This window comes from Choloepus didactylus, chromosome 1 (genome assembly GCF_015220235.1).
Source record: "Choloepus didactylus isolate mChoDid1 chromosome 1, mChoDid1.pri, whole genome shotgun sequence".
Taxonomy (NCBI): domain Eukaryota; kingdom Metazoa; phylum Chordata; class Mammalia; order Pilosa; family Megalonychidae; genus Choloepus; species Choloepus didactylus.
The window spans coordinates 76,965,349-76,987,017 of record NC_051307.1 but is presented as its reverse complement, the minus strand read 5'-3'; the positions used below and the strand labels follow the sequence as shown (position 1 = coordinate 76,987,017).

Sequence of the window (21,669 nt, the reverse complement as noted above, 5' to 3'; positions counted from 1 at the left end):
AGGGGCTCTTTTCAAATATTTTCATATGAAGTGTTCTGGTTTGTTAATGCTGCCATTCTGCAAAACACCATGAATGGATTGGCTTTATAAAGGGGGTTTATTTGGTTACAAAGTTACAGTCTAAGGCCATAAAGTGCCCAAGGTTAGGTACCAACAACAGGGTACCTTCACTGAAGGATGGCCGATGGTATCTGAAAACCTCTGTTAGTTGGGAAGGCACGTGGCTGGCGTCTGCTTGCTCCCAGGTTGCGTTTCAAAATGGCGTTCTCCAAAATGTCAGTGTCAGCTTCCAATGGCCATCTTCAAAATTTCTCTCTAAGCTGCTCTCCAAAATGTCACTCAGAGCTGCTCTGAGCTCCTTCTGTCTGTGAACTCTTTTTATAGGCCTCCAGCGATTTAATAAAGACCCACCCTGAATGGATGAGGTAACACCTCCATGGAAATTATCCAAAGGTCTTTGTTGCATTCTCCATGGAAACAATCAAAGATTCCAACCTGATCAACACTAATACGTCTGCCTCCACAAAACTGCATTGAAGATGATGTGTTCATTTTCCTTACATCAAACTGGCACATGAAGTATTAATATAAAAACCAAATGCAAGTATAGCTGTTCTGATTATAGGCTTCTCTCCCAGCAGCTCCCACTCTTGGCCTGCAGTGTCCTGACGGGCTCCAAGATGGCACCAAGCCACCTAGCGCTCTGTAGGGCACCATGTGAATTGCATTGTCCTAGATGTTCTCCAAGTCACCTCTAATATCCTCTGATTTATGTGAGTCAAAGGGTCTTCAATCCCATGAATGGGAGGCATTTCAAAGCCATATACATATGGACGGGTATCCATTTTCTTTTGAAAGATTTTCTTTTTCCCGAGTATTCAGAATACCTGAATCCCCATCACAAAATAAGATACTGTATAGGTAATTAACTATTAAGCAATTATTTCTCCATTAATCTAAACCCCCTGTTCTGTTAATTAGCATCCTGCTCTGTCTGAACAGATGGCACCATGTTTGTAAGCAGCCCCTCAGCTCTGAGATACAGTAATCATATTCTCTTTAATGGCCTTTCAGTTTTTAACCCCAAAGAAAGAATAATACTAAGGTTTATGGGAAACCTGGAAAATGTTTATGATAGGAGAAAAAGTGATATTGGATTAAGTATTCTACTACAAAATCCTCCTGGTTTTATTGAGCCTCTTGGTGCAACCCTGAATACAGGCATGTGAAATAAATGGTATTTGCTGACTGTGGTAAAGTAACTGTAACTTCCCATTTCACAGCTGTTTTGTGGTGTAGTGCACACAACTAACCCCCCAGAGATGCCAATATAGTCAGAGAAACATAAGAAATGAGAGAATTCATGAAGAACAAGCCCAAACACTAGATGAGCACATGGGAAGGTCACCTATTTGGGATTAGAAGTTTAAGACAGATTTCCAAGAAGAAGTAAAATCTAAGATGAAATCTAAAAAGAAAAGTATAAAAAATAAGGATACCAGCATTTACAGCTCAAAGCATCTCCTGTTGGATATAATAGTAGCTGTGGGTGGGGCAAAGGGTTGGGCAAATTGTGATACGTAAGTTTAACCCTGAATTATCTCTACTCAGTGCTACCTACTCCCTTCTTTCAATTCTGAGATAGATGTCACACAGGTACCTCAAACACAGTATGCCCCAAACTAAATATATCTCCTTCCCTCCATCATCCCTAAACCTGCTCTTCTTCCTGTATCCCTATTTATGGGAATACCATCACCCTTCTCCCAACTGCCCAAGCCAGTTGCACCTCTTCTTTCAACCTCTAATCACTCAGTAAGTCCTACTGACACTTCCTCCTAAGTGTCTCTCGAGTCTGTCCCCTTTCCTTTGCCCACATGGTCACTCTCCCCCTCAGGTCAGCATCACCTCCCACTTGGATGATCTCACCAGTATCTTAACTGGTCACCGTGGTTCCAATACTTCCCCACTCCATTACATTTTGTGTTCTGCAGCCAGAGTGATCTTTCTAAAACACAAAGCTGACCTTGCCATTTGCCTGCTTAAAACCCTTTCCTCTCCTGTTAGGTAAAGTTATATCACTTTAACATACCTTTTAGTATCTAACCACTTCCCTCCTTCCCACTCTCCTCCATGCAACCTATGGTACAACTACAATGAACTATTTCAGGTAGTTGGGTAGGTCATTGCCTCTCTTCAAGGTCTTATATTGTTTCCTCTCTCAGAATTGTTATATTGTTTGCTCCTCTTTTCTTGGGTGTTAATTCCTGTGTATCCTTCAGATTTCAGTTTATTGATCACTTTCTCCCAGAGGCCTCCTTGGACTCCCAAGCCTTGTTAAGACGCCCCTGTAAATGCTTCTTCCAGCAGTAACCTATACCTCTCCAAAATTTTACATAGCAGGCTGTTATAATTACTTCATTAAATGTCCATTTCCACAACTAGACTGTAAGCTTTTTGAAGGAAGGGACCATTATCTGTACTGATCATCAGTAAATCACTAGTGCCTAACAGAGAGCCTGGTATATGGAAGATAATCAGTACATACGTGTTAAACAGAGTGAAAGAAACGAGTTTCTCATCTTATCCTTCAGTATTCCAAATAACTGTTGGGTCATTTTGTTTCACTTCACCCTTGTGCAGTTATTTTAGGGGCCTTCACCCATTCCTGACCAAGTCTTTGAATGGCTGCTTTTTGCCTTCAGGATAACTTTCAATCCTGGCATGACTCACAAGGCTCATTAGGTTCTAAACTCCTGTCTACCTTTCCAGCCTTTCTTTAAGAGAATTCTATACTCTGACAACACTAGACACCTCACATTTTCTCAGGGTCACCATAATTTCCTATTCCTCAGTACCTGTGCATTGTAACACTCTTCCCTCTACCTGTAACACCTGGCTATCTACTTATGCTAGTTTGTATATATTATGTCCCCCAGAAAAAGCCATATTCTTTAATGCAATCTTGTGGGCGCAGGTGTATTAGTGTGGCTTAGGTTGGAACCTATTGGTTCAGTATTTCCATGGAGGTGTGGCCCCGCCCATTCAGCATGGGCCTTGATTAGTTTACTAGAGCACTATATAAGCTCAGACAGAAGGAGTGAGCTTGCTACAGCCAAGAGGAACACTTTGAAGAATGCACAGGAGCTGAGAGAAGAGCTGTAGCTTACAGAGACATTTTGGAGACGGCCTTTGAAATCAGTCTCTTGCTCCTGAGAAGCTAAGAGAGGACAAATGCCCCAAGAGCAACAAGAGTGACATTTTTGAGGAGCTGAAGCCTAGGGAGGAACATCCTGGGAGAAAGCCATTTTGAAACCAGAACTCCGGAGCAGACGCCAGCCATGTGCCTTCCCAGCTAACAGAGGTTTTCCGGACGCCATTGGCCATGCTCCAGTGAAGGTACCTGATTGTCGATGTGTTACTTTGGACACTTTATGGCCTTAGGACTGTACCTGTGTAACCAAATAAACCCCCTTTTATAAAAGCCAATCCATTTCCAGCAGCATTAGCAAACTAGAACACTACTACTTGCTCTTTTATTTATTTATTATTAAAGAAGTGGGTTTACCAAACAATCATATATAAAATACTGGATTCCCATATACCTTCCCACCACCAAAACTTGCATTGGTGAGGAAAATTTGCTACAATTGATGATAGCACTTTTTTTTTTTTGTAATTCTGCTATTTTTTAACAGTAGTTACATTTGTTACAATTGATGAAAAATTATGAAAGTAGTACTATTAACTATTTTCCATAGTTTATGTAGGGATATTTTTCCCCATATTTCCAACCTATTATTATTTTTTTTTTCATGCATGTCTTTATTTTATTACTCATCTACCCATACACTGGATAAAGGGAGTGTCAGTCACAAGGTTTTTTACAATCACATGGTCACAATATGAAAGCTCTGTAGTTAGTTATACAATCATTATCAAAGATCAAGGCTATTGGATTACAGGTCAACAATTTCAGGTATTTCCTTCTGGCTATTCTAACACACTAGAAACTAAAAAGAAATATCTATATAATGAGTCAGTAGTTGTAATCATTTGTTAAATCCTAACTGCTCAGTTACAATTCCCTCTCTCATTTGATCATTGTCTCAATCTTCAGGGATATCTGGGCAACGCCCGTTCTAACTTCTTCATGCTGAAAAGGGTGTCAACATTATGGGGTAGAGGAATGAAACTGGTTGATGTTCTTGGAGAGACTAGTATCTCTGGGTTTCAGGGCTTATTTGGCATAGGAACAATCTGGAGGCTCTAAGTTTCTGAAAAAAACTAAATTTAATAGGTAAAACTTTTATAGTCTTAGATAGAACCCAGGGTATTCTTTAGGGTTTCCAGGAATACTGTTGGTTGGGACTTGGCATACTGTGGCAATTTGCAATATCTCGCTGAGCTTGCATAAGAATAACCTCCAAAATGACCTCTTGACTCTATGTGAAATCTCTTAGCCATGGAAACTTCATTTTGTTCCATTTCTCTTCCCCCTTTTGGTCAAGAAGGTATTCTCAATCCCATGATGCCAGGGCCAGGCTTATCCCTGGGAGTCACATCCCACATTGTACTACTTGCTCTTTATGACTCAATGCAAGAGTCACCTCCTCTTGGTAGTCTAATCTACCAAACTTCCCTCTTCCTACCAGTAATGGAATTGCATATTGTTTTTCTGAGTGTTATAATACCCCACCCCATGCATTCTCCTGCCACAACATTTGAATATTTGCTTTCTTCCTCTCTTATACGATCACAACTTCTCATCTCTGTATTCATCACATCTAACATGGTAATGGCACAACAGGGCATTCAGTAAATATCCTCGGAATGAGTGATTTTCTTTTAAATGAATATCTTTTTTTTTATTTTTGATATAGGAAGTGAAGCAAAAGGAACAAAAGAAGCAAAAAGAACAGGTTATCAGTACCTTTTTTTTAAAAAACCAAATTAACACACTGTGTTCATATTATTCTCATGAGAATTCATAAGGGCGCCTCCTGCCAGGACTATGGCCTGAACTTAAACCCAGGGAGGGGGATTGAGAACACTGTTTTCACTTTTATCTGCTAGTTTTTTTTGTTTTTTTTTTTTTCATCTGGTTTCAATTGCATTTTAAGAATATTGCTTCTAGTATATAAGCCTTCAAATCATACATGTTCATAAAATATTCATTTCAGTCTGACAGGGTGTAGAAATTTTTCATTTCCACCATTACTGCTGAGTCCTGCTGCATTCCAAGACATCTGCATTATAGGGTACAAATGTTTCCTTTTTTCTCCTTTATTTTGATATTGTCAGGTGTGTACAGAGAAAAAAAAACCCAGCACTGACAGAATATTCTTTGAGAAGATATGATACTTTACAGCCAATAGCTCTAGAATAATTGGACATTTAAAAAAACAAATGCCGTTATTCTCTTAGAAAGTTTCAGCTGCTTAGTAGACGATGAACCCAAGGAAGACTGCCTATGTTTCATAGATGACACAAAGCTACATCTCATCTTAGAGCAATGCAGGCTTCTGTGGCACAATCCATTTTATAGTATAGACACCTCATAGAGATCTACTAATGTAATCCTCCCATGTGCTGTTTGATCCTCAGGGTTATTCAGCAATATAATCCAAACTCCTAAAGATGTTTAACAACACAAGTGAGAAAGTACAAGACCTCCTGCTTCACCACACATATTAATACTCAGATTTCATCACAGATCTCAGTCATCTAAATTTGGTTCTTGATGTGTTCAAATTCTCTTCACACACACAAACACGCCCACCTATTACAAAATCTATAAATAATTCCTCCTCTGCAGGCCTGGTTTGAAGCTTTAATTAGGGTTAGTCAGCATTTGAAGAAATGGTTTGTGCTCTCCCAAAGGCAAAGTTACAGGCTTCTAAAGCATTTCACTAACATTCCTTCAGTGTGCCTGTGCTCAGAGGCTGCTGGACGCTGGGAGAGATGTGGGGACAGCCTGTCACAGCCCAGGGCAGCTCAGGCAGCACCTCGCCTTAGAAACCAAATCCTCGGCTTCGGAAGCACGACTGAGGGCAGCATGCAAGAGAAAGCAGCATGCCCCAAGGATCTGAAATGTCACTGGGCATGTTGTACAGGATATTTATGAAGGGAAAACAGGAAAAGGCATTGGAATTTGGACTCTCTTCATGGTGAGACGAAGATCACAGCTAAGTGTGTGTGTATGTCATGGGGGGGGTCATGGAGGTGTTTGGGGGGTGATGAAGGAACTATTCTGATGGCTGGGGAAGGAGTTATCAAATACGTATAAAGATTTGTTCTAAGGAGGGCATTCTGCAATATTCCCACTCTTGGGCTTGGAACAAAATGCCTGGGTTAGGAAGGCAAGTGACGGAAAAATGAGTAGAGCAGAAGCAGAGTTACCAATATGGTCCTGTCACAGACAGCTGAATTATTCCTAAAGGCTATGATGTCTGGAGATGACAAAGTCTGAGAGCTGAACTTGGGGTGGGTGGACAGGGCAGAGTAAATAGATAAAGCGAACTTTCTGGCTTTCTTGATTTGCCACCCACCATATTGCACTTAATACTCCCTCGGTACTCACATTCTGGGGAATCCTCCCTGTATCCTTCCCACAATGCCAGGCCAGGCTTATCCCTGGGAGTCAGATCCCATGTTGTACTACTTGCTCTAAAGCCCCATTCAATTTACCCTGATTGATCAGACACAGAACACTGAGGCTCAATTGACTGGTCAGCAACTTCACTAGATTGTAAATTACCTATGGATATGGACTATTGTAAATTACCTGAGGGTATGGACTATATTTTTTACCTCTTCTCTGTTGTCTATTCCAGGAGAAGACACATAAAAATAACAATAACAACTACTATTATTTATATTGTTTATTTTGTGCCAGTACTATTCTAAGCACACTGTATGAATGAATTATTTTAATTCTCATACTAACCAAGTAAGGTACTGACATCATTTGCTCTGTTTTGCAGAGAAGGAAACTGAGGCATAGAGAGGTTACATAATTTGCCTATGATCACATTGCTTGTCAGGGACGGAGTCAGGCTTCAAATGCAGGCAGACTGGGTCTAGAGTTCACACTCTTAACCAATCCATGATTCTGCTTCTCATGGACATGTGTGATTCCTGAATTCTTTTTGGCTTTTGCATGAGTTGTGTTTGTGGGGTATGGGAAAGGCTAGGGAAGTGATGAACCTTCTTAGGAGGTAAACCTAGTAACTGGGAACATTAAAGTCAAACTCTTTTCATTCCTCATCATGACTACCTAGAAACGAAACAAGAAACAAAACAAAAATAAACTATTTCCATGTAAGATACTGTGCCAGTTTGAATGTATTGTGTCCCCCAAATGCCACTGTCTTTGATGTAATCTTGTGTGGGCAGACGTTATCAGTTTTGATTAGATTTCTTTGACTGTTTCTTTGGAGCTGCGCCCCACCCAGCTGTGGGTGATGACACTGATTGGATATTTCCATGGAGGCGTGGCCCCACCCATTTAGGGTGGGCCTTGATCAGTGGAGCCATATAAATGAGCTGACGGGCAGAGGGAACTCAGTGCAGCTGTGAGTGACATTTTGAAGAGGAGCTACAGTCAAGAGAGACACTTTTGAAGATGGCCGTTGAAAGCAGACTCTTGCTCTGGAGAAGCTAAGAGAGGGCAAATACCCCAACTAAGAGTGACATTTTTGACGGACTGTAGCCTAGAGAGGAACGCCCTGGGAGACAGCCATTTTGAAACCAGAACTTTGGAGCAGACACCAGCCATGTGCCTTCCCAGCTAACAGAGGTTTTCCAGACACCATTGGCCATCCTCCAGTGAAGGTACCCAGTTGCTGATGTGTTACCCTGGACACTTTATGGCCTTAAGACTGTAACTGTGTAACCAAATAAACCCCCTTTTATAAAAGCCAATCCATCTCTGGTGTTTTGCATTCCAGCAGCATTAACAAACTAGAACAGATACCATTTTGGTCCCTTATGATTTTTTTCTTAATCAGGTCAGACCTGGTACATTCAGCTTGGCCCTAGGTTTTCCCAAGTTCCCTATGAGATTGGGTTTGATCCAGGGTCAACTCATGGCTTGTGCTATCCTCAAAGCAGAGCCAACCTAACTCTTCTTATTCCTAAAATAATTCTGCACCCTTTTGGGGTGGTTCTCAATTGTCTTTCAGATACACCAGCCTTGGTCCAAATTCCAGAAGCAACATTTGGATAATGACCCCTTCATCTATTCCCCATGGGGATTTTGTCCCCATGTCACACATATGGGAAGTATGTGTAGGGCCACAGGGAGAAGCAATAAAGGAAGTGCCAAGCGGTCAAGGGTAACATTACATAAGAAAAGGATGGGGATCCAGAAAGTTAAAAAAGGAGAAAAGGGATTGATCATCACCAAGATGAGAACAGAAATGAGAGAGCAGCGAGAAGCACCTGAGGAAGGGGTGGCACTGGAATGGGAGAGGCCGGATTATATATAGGACAGATCAATGGAAGGAAGGTGATGAGGGAAAGAGAAACAAGAGCAGGGTAAGGCAGCAGCTGGACAGGAAAAATGAGAAGCTCAAATTTGACAAGGGAAGAGGACAGCAAAGTGGACTCAGGGTGAAAGAATTGTTCCCAGCACAGAAATTATACCAGAGTTCTGTTTCTGAGTCTTCTGCCAACTTCACTCTGTCCCAGAATTATCATTTATTATGGGATTCATTAGTGAGCCTTATCTAGGGATACAGGAATAGCATGCTAAGTTACAAGGAATCAATCAGAAAACCTTCATATGGCTTTTGTGATGGTTAGCTAGCCTTATGAGGCAAATTGGCTAGGCTATAGTTCTCAGTTATTAATCAAACACTAATCTAGTTGTTGCTATGAAGTTATTTTCCAGATGTAGTTAACATCTACAATCAATTGACTTTAAGTGAAGCAGATTACACTTGAAAATGTGGTGGGCCTCATCCAATTAGTTGAGAGTAAAAACTGAGGTTTCCTAGAAAGGAAGAAATTCTGCCTCCAGACTAACATGCCGTAGCTCTAGCCTGCAGGCCTGCCCCACAAATTTTAGACTTGCCAGCCTGTGCCGGTTTGAAACTATTATGGACCCCAGAAGAGCCATGATCTTTTAATCCAGTCTTGTGGGGGCAGACTTATTAGTCTTTTGATTAGGGTGCAACCTTTCAATTAAGCATTTTCATGGAGATGTGACTCACCCAACTGTGGCTGAGACCTTTGATTAAATTATTTCCATGGAGATGTGACCCCGCCCATTCTGGATGGGTCTTGATTAGATCCTGGAGTCCTTTAAGAGAGCTTACAGAGATAAGGAGCTCAGAGATGCTGAGAGAGACGTTTTGGAGAGAAGCTAAGACATGTAATCCAGAGTTGCCCCCAGGAGAAGTTAAGAGCCAACACAGACACAGACACTCAGAGACATTGGGAGATGCAGACAGAAGGACATTTGGAGATGATAAGCTAAGAATTTGCCCTGGAGAAGCTAAGAGAGGACCCCAACATGCTTAGAGAGAAACACCATCGGAGAACAAGCATGGATGCACAGAGGCTGAGAGAGAGAAGCTAAGAGAGAGAAAGCCATTTTGAAACCAGAACCCAGGAGCGAAATACCAGCAGACACCAGCCATGTGACTTCCCAGCTGACAGAGGTGTTTCGGATGCCATCAGCCTTTCTTCAGTGAAGGTTTCCTCTTGTTGATGCCTTAGTTTGGACATGTTTATGACTTTAGAACTGTAAATCTGTAACCTAATAAATCCCCTTTATAAAAGGCAATCCATTTCTGGTATTTTGCACAATGGCAGTTTTAGCAAACCAGAACACAGCCCACACATGTTAGCCAATTCCTTAAAATACATCTCTCTCTCTTTTTCTCTCTCGATATATAAAATCTCTCTAGAGATCCCTGATGTATTGGCTGATACAGGCTTCATATGGCTATTTATGAAAGGCGAACTGACCCAGTCTATTCAGTTTAGCTCTGATCATGATCAGCAGTGATGGTGAAAGGCAAACTACTTAGCATAGAGTGTTAGGTCATCCAGGACCTGGCTGAAAGCCATTTTTCCATCATTCCTACCCCCCAGTTCCACGCATTGAATTATTCAACTCAGTCACTACCAATGACTGACCCAGTTAAGAAAAGCCTAGGTCTTAGGCTTATAAAGGGAGTAAGTCATATTCTCTATCTGCAAGACAGACACCTAAAAATAACAATGTGTTGAGAAGCACAATGACAAAAGCTTTAGCAAAGCATTATGGAGGGGTAGGAGAGGAAGTCTTCCAGCCATTTCCCAAATATATATTTAGCTCACGTGGTTCAATTCACCTGGAAAGCCCTCTTTCCAAAACCTGACCCCTCATGCCATATCGTTGAAATCTCGGACATTCTTCAAATTCCAGGGCAAATGCCATTTCCCCCCAAACATATTTCCTAATATTAAAAGTTGGAATTAGTCTTGCCATTCTGTGAGCCTCTATAACACTTAACTTCAACTGTTTCAACATTCACATCAATAAGTTCTATTTTTCAATTATGTATGGCGAAAGTATACATACACACGTCTCTGACACTAGATTGTAAACTCCTTTGACAGCAGGGTTGGGTCTCCCACAGGCCTGAGCATGGGGCCTTCTTAAAAGGAACTCAAGATCTAAAGAGGTGAAAATTTATTTAGATCAACAAATCTATAGCCTCTTTTAGGCTGGCTAAAGTGAGTGGACCCTGGTTCATTCTGGCAATTGTGAGTCTTTGCTTGCATGTGCCAAGAATAATTTCTTGTTTTGAAGAGGCATAAAAGAAATGGCCTTCATACCTAAAATGGCCCAATCAATATTTCCAACTGTTTCTATATTAAACAAAAAACAAGAAAAAAATAAAGTTCAAATTCATCAAAGAATTTTAAATCTGGAAAGGATGCTATACTTCATTTAAACCAACATCTTAATTACAAATGAGGACACCAAGTCTAGAGAAATTCAGATACTTCTTCTCTATTACAAATGTAGGATAAACCATATTATTTTTCCAGACCCTTAAATTCAAGGTTCTTTCCAACAGACCAAAGATTTGACCTTTGATGAAAAGACAGGAAAGAACATTTATTTATAAATAAACAAATAGTACTAAAATATACAGAGAAAAAGAATTAAATACACATTACAGAAAAATATTTTTACTATCAGTCCATTTGTCCACAAAGAATATCATGCTTTTGCTAAGAACAAGGAAAATGTTTGAAGTATTTATAACTCTTTTAAAGATTTAATTTAAAAACCTGAATTTTTTTTTGTAATTACCAGATCCTTTAACCTTAGGATATCCAATAATTCTATGCAGTTGACAATAAGGATTGCTCTAAGATTCCTCTCCAAGATTTTTCAATATGTTTGGGTGACACTGGTCATTAACAGGTGGTCTTAACAGTTGTAGCAATAAAGTAATACATCAAAGCTCTGTTGAGAGGTGCACATTCACACGTGTTCTCTCCCATCATGATTTAGGCAAATGCAGCAGGTGTACACAAATCTGACAGATTACTCCATCCCAGTTCTGCTGTTATTACCAGAATCCCTTTTTTTTTCCCTGCCCTTTCCCATGTCACCACAGCTCCTCCCAAACCCTGACAGATCTAACCCAGTCTTATCGACGCCCCAGATCAGCGTACACACACACACACACACACACACACACACACACACACACATACACACAGAGACAAAATAGATCTAAGCACTACATTTGAATTTAAAACTAATTGGTTTCTAATTCTAAACACACACATATATATCTCTCAGTTATATAATACTTACACACATATGTGTGCATATCTATCCATCCATCCATCCATCCATCATCACAGTGATATAATAAAGAACACCTACTTTAGAAAATTCTTCCATTCACTGCAGAAGATGGTCTATGAGAGCTGGTTTTCATTTAGAGACTACCCCTACTGCTTTGTATTTCCCGAGGCTGCCTCAGAGACACAAGGACAAAGCATAGGTTTTGGAACCAGCTACATTAGGACTTAAATCCTGTTTCTGCCCCATACTATTTGTGTGACCTTGAGAAAATTACTGAACCTCTCTGAACAATAATTCCCTCATTTCTAAAATGATAGTATTACCTCCTGGAGCTGTAAGAATTTGAAGTAATGTATGCCAGTAGGCACTTCATGGTAGTGCTCAGTAAATAACAGCTACTATAATGAAGATCATGGGGGGGAGGAGTGCAGGGGAGGACAATGGTGGCCCCCACTTCCTGAATGCCTTCTGTATTTCAGAATTTCTCAGGAGCTCAGCAGAACATGACTGTTAGCCTTTACCTAGAGAGTATTAAATTGGAGGTAGGGGACAGAGAGTGCACAGGTGATGAGGGAGGGGTGTCTTGAGATGTTATAAATCCACCATCATGTCTCTTCCACCTGGGAAAGGGACATTTCACAATAGTGAATTCAACCTATTTGAGGAGTCGAGGATGTTTTTTGATACTTAGTAAGACTGGACTTCACAAAGCAGGGTGAACAAATTCCTGTGTCCCTCATGGCGGCTAAGCATAGAATTTCCAGTCACAGCAGCAGGCCTCAGCCGTTTGTTCCCCTGGAATCTCTGGTAGCTCTGAGATACCCTATAGATCACACAGAACCAATGCCCAGCCTCTTTCTGGAGTCATGGAGTCGGAATATACAGCCAAGCCACTTGCTGAACTGCTGTTGTACTCTGAGCCGTCCAAAGTACGAGGAGGAAGTAGGAAACTCAACCTACCCTGGACATGCCCTGAATGAGAAAGACATTTAGGGCCTGCTTAAGATGCCACTCTATTTGCAAACACACGCTACCTGCCATACCAATCCACAAAACAATCCCATTGCAAAGCCTGAAGGCAAATGACTAATGTTAAAAATGGCCTGGGCATCACTTCGGTGATGAGTCCACAGGCGTCAATTAAACACGGAAAAGACCTGTTCTGAAGCATAAACCATCTGGCATTTCCCAAGGAGCTGTAGTCAATGGCTGGTAAAACACAAGTGATCATAACTATAAAGAAATTTAGCAGCTCTCTTCTTGCTCAACAGCAACAAGGGCCCGTGGGGACAATGAATCTAGAAAACCTCCAAAAGAGGAGGCAGCAAGGAAAAGCCTACATTTGAAGCCAGCACTGCTTTTCCTCATGCATAGAAAGCAAAGATCTGGGGTTGCATAAGGTCATCTTTCCAGCCCAGAGGCAGACTGGTCCAGGGGATACCTGGATTTTGCCTGCTCAATAGTTCTGTCTTTAGATGAGAGAAAGGACTGACAGTAGTCAGTTCCCTTTTCTTAGGAGTGATATCCAAGTACAAGAATCATAGGACTTTGCCCAGCATGTTAGAACAAGATCACTGCAGCCCAAACATCCTTCTCCAGAATCCATACTTTAACCAGCTTTTGAATGGAAGGAAGAGGACATATTTAACATGTCTAACAAGAGTGATGTGAAGGTATAAATCCCCTAGCAGAGAGACAGTGTCTGGAGCAGAAGTGCCTTTCAAGGCTGCAGTTCTAGATCTGTCAGGCAGACACCTGTGTATATATAGACAAAGCTTCAATCACCACCGCCTCATCACACCTAATGACTGCTTGTGATAAAAGCTTGCATCCCCTAATTCAGGCTTTTCCAACAACAAAAATATATGTCTTTTTATACTCATTCCTGGTTCTGAATCTATTCTCTAGAGCTAATCTGTTTTTTGTTTCTTCTTCCACTACAGAAAGTCAAATAAATGAAAAAGGATATATATTTTCATTTTCATTTTGATCCAGATCTAAAACTGTTAATGATTTTTTTTTTATTCACATACCCTTGATCTCTCCTTTTTTTTTTTAAGTGCTTCAAGTAAATGAATCCCTCACGTGCCCTGGCCCCAACATTAAGAGGATAACATTCTTAGAATGAGGCTATCAAGTAAAATTAAAATAACGTTAAATAAAATAGCAGTGCTTCAATTCTCATGAGTTCCCTTTGCCAATGATGCAGCATACTTAAATTAAATCTCTTTAAAAAAGCAGTTCCACTGTTAAGTTTTTGGTTTGGAAATTTTTTTTAAAAAAGGGCTTAGTTAAGGTCACCGAGTTATCTTCTCCACACAATAGAAAAGCCACCCAACCCATTAACAACAATAAAATGGCAGAATTAAACACTGTAGGAACAAGTAGAAATAGAAGAATACCTGGGATTGCCAGATTGGAAAGGGGGACGTTGTGGAGGTGAGGGAGGAGCGAGGCCATCCAGTCGGCATTGCAGACCTCCGATGATGTCTTTGTCCCGCTGGGGTTGGGGGAGCAGATGGTCCCCATCCTGAGTTTTCTCCTTGCCTTCCTAACTGCTAGCATCCCTCTTGCCAACAAACTGTCCGGGCTCAGCCCAGTGCCACTCACTCAGTGATCATCATTGCCCGGGATCTGTAGACATTTCAGGGCCACCCTTGTCACGCCAGTCTTTCCAAATCGCCTTGCTGCTTGGAAGACGGGACAAATAGGTGGTTCCCTACCACCCAGTACCCGCAGTCCCCACCCGCTCTGGCCCAGCCGCTGCTCCAGTGCCTTAATCTGCTCAGTCCCAGCCCCGTTAAACTTCTTACGTTCCCTTCTGGAACCGGGGGAAGGTAGGCCCGTAGAGATAAATCTTACAGGAACTGAAAGTCCGAGGAGCAGCCACGCCCGGGGCCACTCACACGACAGGTGCCCACACAGCATATAGACCCGCCTGTGGGTCTAGACACACGTGAACGCCCGGGCACACCATCTCCAGCCTGATCCAGGCTTCTATATATGTCTCCAGGCTGGTTCATATGCTGGGTATGCCTGCTAATCGTTGCCCCCCCGGCTTCTCGGCACACACTCCCCCTGCCCTGGGGCGCCGAAGCACTCAGAAGTGTAACCGGCGGCACTCAGACTCCCGGCAGCCCCGCCCCGCACTGCCGGGCAGATTTGCCAGGCAAGGCGGCCGGTGATTGGCCGGTGGCGGAGAGCGCCCCTATTGGCCCGCGCTCTCCCGGGCTGCCCCTAGGTTTAGCCCCCATTCCTCCCCCGCTTCTCAGTCTCCTCCCTCCGTTACTCTCGCCTTCCTGTTCGTAGGCAGATGCGGCTGCTGGGGCTGCAGTCTTGTTAACTTAAAGCCATTTGCCAGTCCGACGTCGGATAGGTGTTTTTCCCTTCATGGTTTCAGGCAGTCAGCACTCAGATATTAAACGCGACCGCGAATGTTTCTTTCCTTCCTTCCTTCCTCTCAGAATATCCTCTCTCCCTCTGTCTGACAATTACACAGAAAGTAGATTGCAGTTTCAGTAAGCTACAGAGGCTGAGAGAGGTGTTAAGGCCAAGGGGATGGTATGTACTTAAGCATTACATAATTAAGATTCACCTGCACACCACTAAGCAGCGCTTCAGTGCTATTATTCCCATTTTATGGATGAGGAAATACTAATGACATTTTACATTTGTATGTCCTATTGTTTGGAACCTCTTCCAAATTCTTTGTCCCATTTGCTCTCCACCGCGCCCCCGTAAGGCAGGGAGGGTTGTTGGTATGATCCCTTTTTAATAGATGAAATGGAAGCCCTAGGGCATTCTGCAAGCAATTCGTGAGGGGGCATTATTTGGAAATTCCATTTTGGAATGTGTCTCAATCCTGGAGGCTTCCAGGCAAACAGACCCATTTCCCCTGCTCTCTGCAATGTTGCCTACTCCTTCAAATGCACACCAGATTCTCTACTGATATGACGACTTTGCACATACATAATCACAGGAACATCTTAGCCAACAGGCAAATCAAGAAAAGCATCCTGGCCATGATGCTGGGTCTCAGGAGGGCTTCTCAGTGACTCAGGAAGGGCTTATGGGAAAAGGAAACAGCAGCATTTGTGAAGGAAGACAAGGCTTTCATACAGATCTGTAGGTTAGCTGATTTTAATCACCTAATGGCCCCTCTGCCTCTCTGGCTGCACCTCCAGGCCTGCATTTTTGACACACATTACTCCTGTTGCATAATGCCCCATTTTGACATCTTATTAAAATTTCCTCTTCCTAGTTATTCTTCACACTCATCTAAATATCTGCTTTTCAGCTGCATACTACCAGTTCCCCACCACCACCTCTATTTTTTTCTTGAGGAGTATTCCTTGTTGGTTAGTAAAAAAAGCATATTTTTAATGTAATATTTATCATGCATTTTTCAATGCTTAAAGGCTATTTCAATATAGTGCTCTTTCTTCAAGTACTTCATAGGATATTGGTAATGTATCACTTAGTTGTCTGAATCAACAAATTGTGCTATTTTCCCTAGAAAATCTTTCCTGGAAGGAATATCTCAAGATTGGCTTTTGAAAATGTCACCTTTCTGGATTTCCCTTGAACTTTTAAAATACTCTTTTAAATCTTCAAACACAAGACTTTATGAAGGCTGCCCAAGGCAAGCAAAATTTGGCCTTCTCTTTTTATTTTTCAGCTCTTCATGAAAGGAATGAAAATTTTAAGAAAGCATCAAACTTTAGAGACATCACTGGTTGAGAACTCTGAAGCAAGTGAAACCACTTCAGGATGAAATGTTTGGCTTCTCTGTGACATTGGCAGCTTTCTCATTTACAACTACCTGATTTGCTCAAGAACACAGTTCAGAAAGAAGGCAACACTCTCCCCATATGTTCTTGAGTTACTCCTGGAAGAAATCTTATTGTTGAAAACACAGCTTCTAATACAGCATATAGCAGGTGTTAAAAAAATATTTACTGGAGGGAGGGAGATGCTTGGTAAAGCAAGCTCTGTAGGCTTTCGTTAGTATCTTAGAGCAGTGCTTTTCAATCTTGAATGTGCAAATGAAACATTCTGCTTGAGTAGGTCTGAGACGGGCCTGAGATTCTGCATTTCTGGCAAGCTTCCACATGATGTTGCTGCTGCTGATTCATATCACACTTTGAGTACCAAGACCTTAGCAAACAATTTCATGTTTGATAGGTGAGAATCCATATTGGTTTTTCTTTAATTTCCAAAGTTTTATAGTATTTCTATATTATTTTTAGAATTAAAAGTTAATTTGTATTAAAATCCCAGCTAAAAACTCTCCAAGTTTAAGAGAATAATTATGTAATGGAAACCAAATTATTAGTGACATTTTTCCACTATGCCATAGATATTTAGGGAAAAATAATTTTTTAATAGAAACATATTCAGAATTTAGGTAGTTAATATTTTCTTACATACTATACTGTGAAATTTGTCAAAGGGAGAGGAGACTAAATTAAATAGGAGGGCTGTAATTTTAAGGCAAGTCCATTTTAATCAATAATTACAACCAAATGGAGTGCTTATGACATACAAATTATTCTGGTAGGTGCTAGAAACGGAATAAAACTTGAATAAAACTTTGTATATGATGGACCTCATTTACTACACAATCTAGAAGAAAAGAGTCAAATATGTGAATTTTAAATTGAAATGTGAGCCCAAATGAAGGAAAAACAGAGGTACAAGTGGGGAACAACAAAGAGGTAAAAATTTTGAAGGGGGAAAGGACAAGGGATACTCTATTAGAGGAGATGGCATTCAAGCTTGGTCTCAAATTCTGAGAATTCTGTAACTGGAAAATGGACAAAGGGTTATGGCAAGGGAAAGGGATATGTTGCTGAGAAAACATAAGCAAAATTATGACAATGAATGGTAGATGTAAAGAACAGAAAATATACTAGAGTGACAGCACATGGGATAAGTTAGGAGGGTTTAGTGGGGGAATGTAACTCATTTATTCTTATTTAACCTTCACAATAAGCAAATGGGTAAGGTACAAGTACCATTTCCATTTTACAAAGGATACTGAGGCATAGAGGCTACATAACTGTGCACAAGATCTCATAGCCAGTTACTAGCAGGGCTTTGGGAGAATAGCTCTGGCCAAATAGAGACAGGCTTGGGGAGATAAGTCTTTTAGGTAAATCACTGAAATCAGTTATCTAAGCAAGAAAAAGTGAGAAAACATGCAAAAGTCCAGGCACACAAAGACTAAATGTATAGTCTTTCTTAACTCTGTTGCTTGCTTTCCCATCCCCACTTCCAACTCCAAGAACCTATAATTCTAAAGCCTGAGGGGCCAGCCTGATTATCTCTGAAATTATTTTTGATTACTTGAAAGCCTACTTCATTCAATATATTTAATAGACTCATCAAATTGTTCATCCATTTTATTATGCATAATAAAATCTGTTTCTATGAATACATCCATAAACTTTGTCTTCTTTTCTGGAAAGTTTTTTTTTCTTTTTTTAAGTAGAGAAGTTGTGGGTTTACAGAACAATCATGTATAAAATATAGGATCCCCATATACCACCTTGCATTGGTGTGGAACATTTGTTACAACTGATGATAGCACATTTTTATAATTGTACTATTAACTATAGTCCATGTCTAACTTAGGGTTCACTATTTGTGTACTATAGCTCCATGGGTTTTAAAAAAAAAATTTATTCTGTTACCACATTTGCAATCTAACATTTCCCCTTTTAGTCACATTTTTCTGGAAAATTTTACTTCATTATATGATAAAGGACCCCACTGAGTTCCTGAAGACATGGCAGCAGCCTTTGTTCTCTCTATGGACATTGTATTATAGGATTGCTTGGATTCCATAAATGTATAGTGAAAATCCAAGAGCAAGCATGTAAACAGCTTACTATTTGGGCATGTCTGGTTAGCAGGGCAGGATGGCCTGAATTTTACCTCCTTGAAGTAAAGTCATGAATCTCATGGGAAACATATTACTTAATGATGCTGGGGCTGTCTCTGCCCCCCAGAGCTAAGACTCTGTGCAGTCCTTACCTTCCAGGCTGTGTGCTGAACAGACTCCAGGCAGAATCAGAACTCAGGCACATATTTGGTCCAGGGATGTAACTCAGAGGTGAGTGAGGTTATACAATGCTTAACATTCCACGGTGATGTCTCATTCACATTGTCTTCCGGCTGGCCCGGGGGCAGGGTCACCAGCAGGGGAAGAGGACTGAAATGTGGAGCAAGGTAAATAAAAGACAGAATGGAGAAGAAGACCACTTTGTTTTGTAGCCTCTAGCAGCAGAAATCATCTCTGATCATTCCCAGCAACTTCCCTGTTCAAACCTAATAAATGTGTGATGGGGATCAGGGTAGAAGGAGGAAAAGTCTCCCACATGGGTGGTACTGAGCACATGATGAGAGAAGCAGTGATTACCTCCAGGTAGAGTGACATCATTGTGGCAACTGGAGACCTTCAGGAGCCTCCAAGGAATGGGAGGTGAACAGAACACACTGCCATGTGAACTCATGTTGATACACGTCAGACATTCCTGACATCTGAAGGCATACAGTTATTTTGTTGATTAGGGCCAGAGCCAGATACTGGCTTATTTTTGTCGTTGTCATTGGGGGGCCCTGTTCCCTGATTATACTCAGGGCAGTGTGTCCTGGAGAAACTGGGTAAGAGAGCAGTTGCTTAAGTGGGAAGTTGTGATGTGTGCTATCACCTCACGGCCCTTGATATTTACGGCTCACAACAGGAATTCTGTAATGAGATGAGACTGAATTGCAGCAATAGCCGGCTATAAGATTGCTTCTCCCAGATCTGAAAGCTCAGTACTCAGGAAGATCTACGTCTTCTAATTTATTGGGCATCAAGCTTTTCTGGTTTACTTTAAAGAAAATTTCCTATGACAACACGGTGTTACTCTAGTATTTTTGAGAGGAGCTAATAACAAGTGATGATTGTAAAATTGGTTTTAATACCTATTGCTTCCTTCTTTAACATCATATTCTTGCACTTGCTTTCATCTACCAAAGGATGGTTGGGAGAAAAAGGCCTCAGAATCTCAGAGCCTTTATTTTTCAGTTAGCGCATTAGCTGCAACGTCCCTGATTTAAGATGTTATGGAGCCATCTTCTGGTCCTAAAGGCACACTACAGGTACACAGTAAATTCCCTTTCAATTTCAATTGTCCTAAAAATGTCTGCATTACCACTAGCAACACCAGGAGCAACTGGGAGCTTATGCAAAATACAGATTTCAGGGTCTAACTCCAGCCCAAATATATCAGATCCTTTGTGTGACATCCTATTTTCTGCCTTTTAATAAGTTTTCCAGGGGATTTCTATGTCCCAAATGTTTGAGATCAAGGCTTCAGCATGTCAAACAATTTTTCTTTTTTAAGAAAATTAGAATGGGTGGAATGGCAGAGAAAGCAATTCTTATCCATCCTGTGTATAAATTTATGCATTAGAGAAAAATATTTTGGCAGAAATAGTTGATTTTGGTTTACACAACCAGAAAAGCAACTGCTCTTTGTTCTTTCCCGCTTAGCTTTATTTTTTTTTTTTTTAAAGCATGCTAAGGGTATCCACAAGTTTCCTGGAATCATGAAAATTACCAAAGTTATTAGGAGACCTGTGTGTACTAATTTGTACATTAATAGTCACTTGGAACTTGGTTATAATTAGAATGATCTCTGTGCATTTATTATCATTTAGCAAATTTAATCTTAGAATAGAATGCATTATTTTTAATGACCTGACTACATTTTGGTTTGCTGCCATCAGGCGGAAATAGTATGGCATATCATTCATGAGTAAAAGTCAGGGTAATTGAGCCACATATCATTCTCTATCAACTTTTTTTATTATTACTAAAATTACAAGTTTGGACAGAGAACTTTAACCAACAAAAATAATTCTTTAAAAAAAACCACACAAAATAAATTTCAGTGTAAATAAAAATTATGAACCGTTAGTGTTTTTCTTGTTAACTCTCTTTGAATGTTAGGTTATAATCAGAAGCCCTTAGTATGTTTCTTGACATTTTGATTATTTGATTTCAAAGAATTCTGATCTGCTTAACTCAGCAGCTAACCCTCCAACTCAGCCGCCTGTCTGACCCCACCCTTTCTAGATTGTTGAAGCTAGTCATGGAGGAAGCCATCGTTTGTCCTAACAATCTATCTGCTCTTGCAACTTCTGGTTGCTTTTAGTAGCAGGGGTGAGAGAGAAAGTAAAGTTTATCCCATGTATCTTTCTGTTTCAGCCAAGTATAAAGAACGTTCTGGAAGTATTAGAGGCAATATAATGAAGTAGGGGAGGAGTCCTTATTACTGAAAGTATTCAAGCCATGTTTGGTAACCACAAGACAGTGAGAGTATAGAGAGGATTTAAGCATTTGATGGAAGATTGAACTAGATTAGATTTTCAAGTCTTATCCAACCATAAAACTCCATGGTTCTGTTTTTTTCTGGCTGCCAGTTATATAGATATCTTTTACCTTTAACACAGTTAAGCTTCTTTTTCTTCTCTTTATTCCCTTTCCTCAATCAAATATTTAACTTCTTTTGCTAGAACGGGGTACATCTTCTTATGTATAAATATGGACCTATTTCTCTAATACCATGTTGCTGCCAGCAAAAGCTTAAGACTGTGGTTTTGGAAGATGTTTTCTAATAAAGCCTTTATATTGGTCACATACTCTAGTCTCCAGGGAGAGCTCAAAATTTTCTCTACTCACTCCCTATGTTCAGCATCCAGGAGGAGACGATCTGAATTCAGGAAGCCAGCTTCAGAAAATACTCAGTGGAGCTCTCAGAGCTAGGAGTGTGAATTGATTGGACAAAGAT

The 21,669-nt window shown here is 40.8% G+C and overlaps 1 protein-coding gene across 1 annotated transcript in view; it reads right to left on the bottom strand.

The window, feature by feature from the left end:
- Positions 1–14,958, bottom strand: part of PLCXD2 (phosphatidylinositol specific phospholipase C X domain containing 2) — a 63,726-nt gene extending 48,768 nt beyond the window's left edge. The window contains exon 1 of the mRNA XM_037835250.1: positions 14,227–14,958. Coding sequence (XP_037691178.1) covers positions 14,227–14,389 — 163 coding nt within the window. The 5' untranslated portion in view covers positions 14,390–14,958. The remainder of the gene's footprint in view (positions 1–14,226) is intronic.
- Positions 14,959–21,669: the final 6,711 nt, after the last annotated feature.